At 39.9% G+C, this 8925-nt stretch overlaps 2 protein-coding genes across 2 annotated transcripts in view; both read right to left on the bottom strand.

Moving 5' to 3' along the window:
- Window positions 1-975: 975 nt before the first annotated feature.
- Window positions 976-5968, bottom strand: irf8 (interferon regulatory factor 8). Its single transcript, XM_040128162.1, has 9 exons — window positions 5509-5968; window positions 5129-5340; window positions 4431-4614; window positions 4067-4161; window positions 3749-3806; window positions 3301-3348; window positions 2753-3145; window positions 2473-2588; window positions 976-2282 (listed from the first exon to the last, which is right to left on the bottom strand). Exons 2-9 carry the CDS (start codon window positions 5297-5299, stop codon window positions 2085-2087), a joined length of 1263 nt encoding a protein of 420 aa, XP_039984096.1. The 5' UTR covers window positions 5300-5340; window positions 5509-5968; the 3' UTR covers window positions 976-2084.
- Window positions 5969-7600: 1632 nt separating this feature from the next.
- dusp22a (dual specificity phosphatase 22a) overlaps window positions 7601-8925 on the bottom strand; it is a 16033-nt gene continuing 14708 nt past the window's right edge. Inside the window, exon 7 of the mRNA XM_040128175.1 lies at window positions 7601-8925. This exon is cut by the window's right edge and continues 497 nt beyond it. The gene's annotated coding sequence lies outside the window, so the exon portion shown is untranslated.

The following is an 8925-nucleotide window of genomic DNA, read 5'->3' as shown; positions in this document are numbered from 1 at the left end:
AAGTAAGTTTGTGTTTGTGTGTGTGTGTGTGTGTTTGTGTGTACACGTCTACAAATGCTTAAATGCTTAATTCTAAACATGTTGTACGCACTTCCTTGCCAGTATTGCCACCATGTACCCAGTTTCACATGTGAGATCATACTGTCATCTGCCCGCTGGTTTATAATGGCCAACTTTATAAGACACAGTCGATGATAAAGAAGAAGAAATGTCATTGTTTCATTCTGACTCATTTAATCATTTGGGTCCAGCTGGTCACCTCTCTTCTTGTCCTTACTCTGTTACTCATCAGTAACATGGTAAAGGGCTTGTCTGAGAGTTTCCCTGTCCTAGGTAGCCTAGATCCTTCTTTTAGTTTCATACAGTGTTTTAGTTTCATCATGCCTAAGCCAGAATAATAAACACTATTTATTCATAGTAAATGACAGTCTGAGTAGTGGATGAGTTCCCTGTAGACTGTGAAGAACTGTGTTTTTATCACTGAAGTGACAAAACCACTCAGTACCTTTTTAAGACTTTCCTGGTCTTTTTTACAACTCATATTTTCAGTTAAGTCTTTAGTAATTCCTCATTGTCCAAGACAATATGAAATTGTATATTCATATTATATTTTTTTTATGTCTGCAGAACTCAGATTTATGTGAAATTTGCTTTAACCTCTTCTATTTTGTGCAGCCAAGCGTTGTGCAAACCACAAGAGTTATATTTAAAATTCTCATCAAGATCCTAAATACATATCAATAAAAAAATTGACTAAATTATGGGGAAATGTTGATGAAATTATGCATAAGGCATTTACAAATTTCTATTTGATTTAATGGTGCAGGCATTAAAATAGTATTGTAGATTTGAACGTTTCATTCATCAAGCATGGTATAAAGTCACTCAAGCACTGAAACAAGCAGACAAAAAATGCTATATACACTGAGCAGAATTACTTGTTTTTTAAATGTTGTTATTTCCCAGCTAACATGCACCAATGGTTTGTGTTCATTTCAGTACAGTTTTACAATCAAGTTGCAGGGACTTGCATGAGGAATCGTAGTTATGCTGTTACAGTATAAGTGCAGAGCCAAGTTTGTAGTTCTATACACTGATTTAAATACTGTATAGATAAATTAAATGATTAAGACGACTGCCTGGAGAGCCAAATATCCAAAAAGGCTATGGTATGCTTTAGGAAATTGTCAACAGCAATTGAATAATAATTAAACAATCAAAATTAAATAATACAAATATATGATTTTATTAAGACAAGAACATGCATATTTCTGTAAAAACTTAGTTTTATTAGAAATGCAGCCTATAAAAAAATATGAAATACTGATCTAGTAAAACAGTCTGATAGTAAAACCTATCTGTAATATAATGCCGCATTACATATAAACTTCAATGCAGTTTTTATCAACTCATGTAAAGATTTATTATTTACTGTAAAAAATAAGAAAATATCTGACAAAATGTCCGTTTGTTCTGTTCTTTCAAACGGTCGTCACATAAGGTAAGCGACTCAACTGCAAAAACACCAACATAGAAGATTACGCATGTTGAAATAAAAAGCAGCTGTGAGAACTGAATTGCCTGCGTATATCAAACTGTTGTCATATTATAATGAGGCTTTGAGTAAAAATGTTTAAAGATATAAAAGATGTGTTTGTTGATAAAGCTACCAGAATTAATCTGTTATTAAGACTTTCCAACACTCGAGTTGTGTGTAATATCTGAAAATAAAAGGCCACTTTTTCCACAATCTCTTGTAATAACAAAGCAGAGGTTAGACACAGAGTTTGTGTTAGCCCTGTATGTATACAAAAATAAACATTACTTATATACAAATATTAGGGACTTCCAAATATTGAGCTGCAGCTTAAAAGTCTTACAGTAAAATACTTGCTCTTCCTTATCTATATGTCTCCACTGTGACTGCTATAAATTTAAAAAGTCAAAACCAATTGTGATAGTGGCTTTTATGTGAATGCACCTTGTCAGTGTATGTCAGGAAAATAAGGAATGTCCCTAATATGTTGTACATTTTGTCTAGTACATGCTAGAGAGCTATGGTCCGGTATATTGCTGCTCACTGGTCAGGCAGTGATAGGCATGTTGTCCCTGTAGCATGCTGGCCTCTGGGGTCCACTGTAGCTGCACAAGTCCTGGTAGATGCGGGCCATCTGGTCAGTGGCCACATCGTCAGACATGTCCAGGCTAGGGTTGTTGCAGTAAGGTTGGGAACGGCGCATGTTCACTGCCTCCAGCAGGTGCTGGCAGTTCACCACAGTGATCTGACATAGGGAGAGGAGACAGAAAGCTCCGTTTTTAATTGTCAACATACAGCATTTTGTAACGATTAGTCTTTTTCTGTCTTGGGAAGATGTCAAGACTCCAAGTTCTAGGTTGAAAAAAACTGATAATTATGCAGCTCAACTGTCAACTGTTTGAGTGAGACATGTCTTATGACCTGACTGGTCTTACCTGCACAATGACCAGTTTGCTTTTGGCACTGCTGAGATCATGGAGCTCCTCTCCAAAACACAGAGTCACTGTCGGATCAGGAGCAGGAAACTGACCTTCCTGGTACAGCTGTAGGGCTGCAACATAAAAAGTATGTGAAAAGCTGTTTAGACAATCATTGCAATTATCAATCCTGCATCATCATTTTGCTCGCTTTAAGCCCCGATAAGAAATGTTTGTGTTTTGCATTGATTTTGACTCTTTTGTGCTTTCAAATACTTGAATAAACATAAAGGCTTACCTTGAAGAAACCTTCCTGTGTCAAAAATCTTGACTACAACATCCCTGTCAAGTTTACAAGGCATGGGGCTGTATTGTGAGCCCACTTCTGCCAGCCCGCTCCAGAAGACACGGCTCTGGCACAGCCTTTTGATGAAGATGCCCTCTTGGTTGGCACGGAGCAGTACACCTCTCTCAAGGTGGCCCAGGAGCTTGCGTGTAAAATGGCGCTGGCGGTCGTACTCAATGAGCTCAGCAGGGGGGAAATGAACACTCTGCATGCTATCCGAACTATAGAGGGCGCCACGACCCAGGTGCTGTTGTGGGGAAATCCTGCAGCCTTCAGGATGAGTTACCAGTGTGTTCTGCATCATCTTTCCTCCATAGTAGAAACTGATCATCATTTGGGAGAAAGCTGGAGAGGAAAATATGTAAAAGAATAAGTGCATAGGTTACAAAAATAATGATGTACCCTGTATGTTGTAGTCCATTTGTTTCCTTATTACCATCAATGCTTAACTATAGATCTGATGTTATTATGACACTTTTATAGATAGCATTAATAAATACCTGAGCTGACAGTGCCTGATGGCAAAGGTTCCTGATGCAGAGGGAAAGCTGTGAATTACAAGAGGAAGAGATGAGTTAAGGCCCTTTTTAACACAGTGGACACGAACACAGTGTCGTGTCATTATTTTGCCGCATCATCAGAAATACCATTCCTCTAGCACAGTCTCCCAAAGAAGTAATCACCTTAGTCAGCAAAGCTCAACAGGATATTAGTCAATTCTTCCATTGCAGAATTCAACAGACAAGCAAATAACCTTTTTGTAGCACCCACAGTTCTCACTGAGCTCTCTACTGTGGTTATTTTCAAAGGCATTAAAGCTCATATCTCACAAAGACGGAACTAAGAGTCTTACTTGAGAGATGGGACAAAAGGCAGAGATGCCTTGACAGACACAAAGCAACAATACTGACGGAACTGTGAGTGGCTAAGTTTATCGAAGTATCTTACCATTGATGCTGCCCTGGGACCAATACTCTGGACTAGCCTGGATGCTACAGCCTTCTTCCTGCAAAATACAACAACACAATAGGTTGTTGTCAACAAAGCATCTTAGTACACCTCATATCCATGAAGATCAAGTGGGAGGGTGTGCATGCGTTGTGCACCACGTTTTGAGGGAGACAGCTGAGTGTGGTCTGAAAGAAAATGTAACACAAAAGCTGAGTGGCAAAAAAGCCAAAGTGCAGCTCGAAACAGATGTGACAGAGGACAGCGGGAGAGAGGTGAGACATAAGGTTAATGGTTTAAAGTGAGAAGTAGTCTGACCTCTTTAATTAGCTCTTCCATTTCTGCAGGGCTGCAGTCCTTGATATCACCGGAGCTAGTGGTAGCTGCCATGGCCATCACTGAGCTTTTGCCATCTGTGGGTGAAAGAATAGTGCATTATGATTATTTTCAAGATACATTTACCTGCTTCACTGTCTTACGTGATTCATAGTTATTACTTAGGGAATGCAGGAATTTTATTCTGCAACATACATTGCCCTGGCAATTCTAATGATAATTTACACATTTACAGTGCTGGCCTTTAAGACATCAGTTGTTCAAATGTCAAAGAAGACTATAATAGAGACACGATTTGGATTTGAATCGAAAATGAACACAGAAAAACAAAATAACACAAACTCACGCTTCTGCTCTTCCTCGGGTACAATGCGGTAAACTTTATAGGGCTCAGAGATGTCCAGCTGCGACCTTTCTGTCACCTCCTCAAAGTCAGGACTTTTATTGAGGGCACAGCGGAGTCTGGTCTTCCATGTTGCAGGCTCAGCCTTGTCCCCCTCCTTAAACTTCCCTTTAAACACAGCCCAGGCCTGGGGAGGGGAAAACCAAATATTAAGGATGGCATTGTAAAATACTGTAAGTCTAGACACTCCAAAAGTAAACATGAAACCGGTCCGTTTTTTCAGCTGTCCTTAAGAAAGAAAAAAAGAAAGCGAGAAAATCACATTTACAATAAACGTATTTTGCATTGTGTCAAAATGTATGCTGGAAATTTAGCATTTACAGTTTTTGTGTGAAAATAACACTGAAGCTTTACTAGGCCATAGCTTTATTACTGTCAAAAAATTAAGTAGGCTAAATTTATTCAATTCCGTTCAAGTTCAACATTTCTTATGCTAAAAATAAGTCAAAACAATGACAACACGATCATTTCCACTAGGCTCTAAAAGAAGCAGACTTGAAGAAGCGCTAGACAAATCCACCGCGATGAATGACCGTGTTTTGTTTTTACGTGCAGTTTTAAAAGGCAGCGCAAAACCAAAAGTCCATCTACAATAATCTGAGGTATTCTTTCCATGGGACTACACGGGAAAGCTGGCAAACCTTAAAAATGGATGCATCAACTTCTTGGTTGTAATCCTGTTTGCCTGCGTGCTTCCACGGAATCCGGAACATGGTGCGGCTTTCATCCTCCCACTGCAGTCCGGAGTACTGACAACTCTGGATCTGCTCCATCAGCCACTGCTTCAGTCTCCGACCTCCCGAGTTTGACATCTTGATGGAGAGAACTCGTTTTTGGATTGGTTTACTCGTACCTAAACGAGGAGGATATAATTCATAACGTAGACAAAATATTTCTATTTACCTATAAGGTCTTTTTTTTAAGATAGTATAATGATTCATCTTTAAAGAAGGTCAAATCTTTAAATTGTATTCTACAACTTTCACCCATTAGAACGGAAATCAAAAATAAAAGCACTTACAGCTTGATAAAGAGTTGCGCCCTTGGCCCTGAGTGTGTGTTATCCTGAGATGTTGATAGAATCCTCACTGTAAGATTTAATGAAGTGAGCTGTCCCCAGCACATGCCCATCAAGTTTATTGTGCTCCGTGTTATGAATGAAGTAGCCGGGAGATGATTTGACGCCGCTGCCTCGCCCCGACCAATGAGTGCGTTGAAGCCTCGGTAGGCCGGCCTATTGCGGAAGTGTTGTTCTCCTAACTGTGCGCATTTACAAGAAATGGCCTGACACAAGCGATAGTTTTGAAGTGGCTGCCCACGCCGCGGAGACGTGGAGCACTGAATAAACCCGACGAGTCACAAGTTACCTTGTGCTGTGGGGGATTTCTGCGCCCCACAGCAAGGTAACGCGTCCCTTCCACGCCCCCGCAGCACTCGTGAGAAAAAGCTCAAAAAGTGACTGTGCAGGTAGAGAAGCGTTCTGTATGTGGGATGGTGAAGAACGCTGATTCGTCATTGACCAAGTCCTCTGGGAGACTGCTTTGTCTGTTTTCAGAGGAATCTGAAATACGAAGGTGGGAGGATAATTGGTAAAACTCAGTGCGGTGAATAGTAGCTGATATCAGGATCAAAAGGGGAATTACAGTGGACTAAGTACTGACAAAGCCTCGTTCTTTTAAAATCCACCATCTTCAAGGTCGTCTAGGCCCATGGGCTAGATGTTATGCTATTACTAATAAAGAAAGCTTTATTGTTTTGACAGAACCCTCCTCATTTACTCCTACTGAATATCCACCATAATACCAAAAAATTCCTGTAATACTCTATTGGGACTCATTACGCTGAAACGATTAGTCAATTAATTGATTAGTCAAGCAGCAGAAAAGTAATCCAACTATTTTCACAACTGAATAATCGTTTCAGTCAGTTTTTTCAATTTTCAATTCAAGGTACAGTAATTGCAATTTAGAAGCCAAAAGCAGGGGCTACACTATGACTGGAGCTAATGCAACCCCACTGGCCTCATCACAGAAATCAGTTCCAATGACGACAAACAACAAAAAAAATCAAAGAAGAACTAATTCTTATAATGTATGTATGTTTCAGATAATAAGACATGGTTAGACCATCAAGCCATTCAAAAAAAGACTTTCCCCTGTAATGTGACTACAAACAACTCCTCATTTCTGTGTTTCGCAAACATACTACTTTCTGGTACAGTTCAAATATATATTAAACTCACAATGTGTAGGCACACATTTTTACATCTTTGGCTATTATTCTTTATTGGTAAAAGAATAAAGACACTGTTTATTTGCATGGTGCGGCACAGCCAGAGGCTTGTGCTGTAAAGCAGCATTACCAGGTGATCTGCTGAGTAATACCCAAAAACCTCACAAATCTCTAACAAAGACTGAAATTCAAGAAAAACCAATCAGGGATTTGCTTCATGGGACAAACAGCTGATGTACGGAAGAACCACATTTTCTTTTACATCAATTTGGACGGATGGGTGCTTGTGTATCATTTACTTGGGGAAGAGATAGCTATGGGAAGAAGGCAAGCTAGCAGAGGCAGTGTGATGCTCTGGGCAATGTTCTGCTGGGAAACCTTGGATCCTGGCATTCAAGTGGATGTTACTCTGACACGTACCACCTACCTAAACGCTGTTGCAGACCAAGTACGCCTCTTCATAGCAACAATATTCCCTGATGGCAGCAGCCTCTTTCACCAAGAATAATGTGCCCTGCCTCACTGCAGATTGTTCAGGAATGGTTTGAGGAACACTGGCGAGAGTTCAAGGTTTTCACTTGGCCTCCAAATTCAAGGTGATCGAGGACCTGCGGGATGTGCTGGAAAAACAAGTGTGATTCATGGAGGCCCCACCTTGCAACTCAGGACTCAAAGGATCTGATGCTAACACATGGTGCCTGATACCACAGGACACCTTCAGAGGTCTTGTGGCATCCATACCTTGATGGGGGCAGAGCCGTTTTGGGGACACGAGGGGGATCTGCAGAATATTAGTAGGGTAGTTTTAATTTTGTGGCCTAGCTAATCGGTGTATATGGTAATTTTCTCTGCCCAAGATTTATTTACACACAGGCACATACCACGGTGTTGATATTACACATTTATTAGCATTTCCATATTTTTTTGTCAATCACTGCATTTTATTATAAAACAAACAAAAAAAAAATCCATAAATACGCACTCTTAAAAAATTAACGGTACCCATGAATTTATAACACAAATTCCCTCAAAATCAGTTTTGTCACAATAAAAAGATAAACCTGGCTTCAGTAAAATCAGGAAGACTTGAAGACATCCTTCATGTGTAGACATAGTTTTACTCAGCTATATTTTATGTAGCTCCCCAGCTTAACCTGTTATGTATTACTTAAAGGAACCATTTGCCAATTTTGATACTTACTCCATATGTTACTCCTAGATGTGTGTCTTTAAATGGCCATGATATGAACCAATGACCTCTACAACTCTGCAGCCAACTGAAGCAGCATAGTTTCCTAACAAATGCCACCCCTGGCTTATCTGATACCAGTTGTTGTTGGAAAGACTACATAGGGCTTGGCTGTTGCACTTTTTGTCTTTTGACCTCTCTGCCTGATAAGAGATAAATCACCAACAGTTTGCTTGGACAGAGTTACTGGGAACTGACAGAGCCAACTCACAGCTTTTCCTCCCCAGCTTTCCACCCATGTTGATTGATATCAAGTCTCTTTTATTCCACTGTCAATTGTTGGTGCCGGATTCTGATGCTTGCATTTTACATATAGTTTATACACGGCTTGAAACTTTCCTAAAAATGAACCAAATTAAACAAAAATTACCAACTGGAATGAAATAACAGTATCCAACTGGGTGTAAACAAATGCTTTTTCTGTGGCAGTGATGTGCAACTGTAATATGTGTTGTTGTAGTAACATCTGTAAGTGTCAAGTGTATCTGCTAACGACACCATGACCATGGTTTGGTTATGGTGTATTTTACTGGTACACACAGTGTCAATTGTGTCTACACATTTGACAAGCAGTAGAACTTGCTTTCAGTAGAACGTACATTATTTTTATATATATGAATTTTAAGCCGCAAGCATGGTAACTTCCCAAGCTGCAGTGCTGATCAAAGAGTTTACCATTCAGAGCCTGGAAAGGCCTGAAATTTGGTACATTGTCTGAATAACTGGTCAGAATAATTGGATTTGTAGATTTGTGGATTTCACTTTCCACCATCACAGACTGGTCATCCACCTAATTACAGGCAAACTGTTCCTTTAAGACAGCTTTAATCAGTCACAGATTTAAGGCTACCAAGCTGAAAATTGCAGGTGTAGAGTGACCACATGGAAGTATAGTGTATTCATCATGGCTAAGGTGCTGAGGTGTTTAGAGTAAGGCATCTGTGAGCACTGATACCC

This window comes from Xiphias gladius, chromosome 1 (genome assembly GCF_016859285.1).
Source record: "Xiphias gladius isolate SHS-SW01 ecotype Sanya breed wild chromosome 1, ASM1685928v1, whole genome shotgun sequence".
NCBI classification, from domain to species: domain Eukaryota; kingdom Metazoa; phylum Chordata; class Actinopteri; order Istiophoriformes; family Xiphiidae; genus Xiphias; species Xiphias gladius.
Note: the sequence above shows the minus strand (reverse complement) of the source record. Positions and strands in the feature narration are given on the sequence as shown.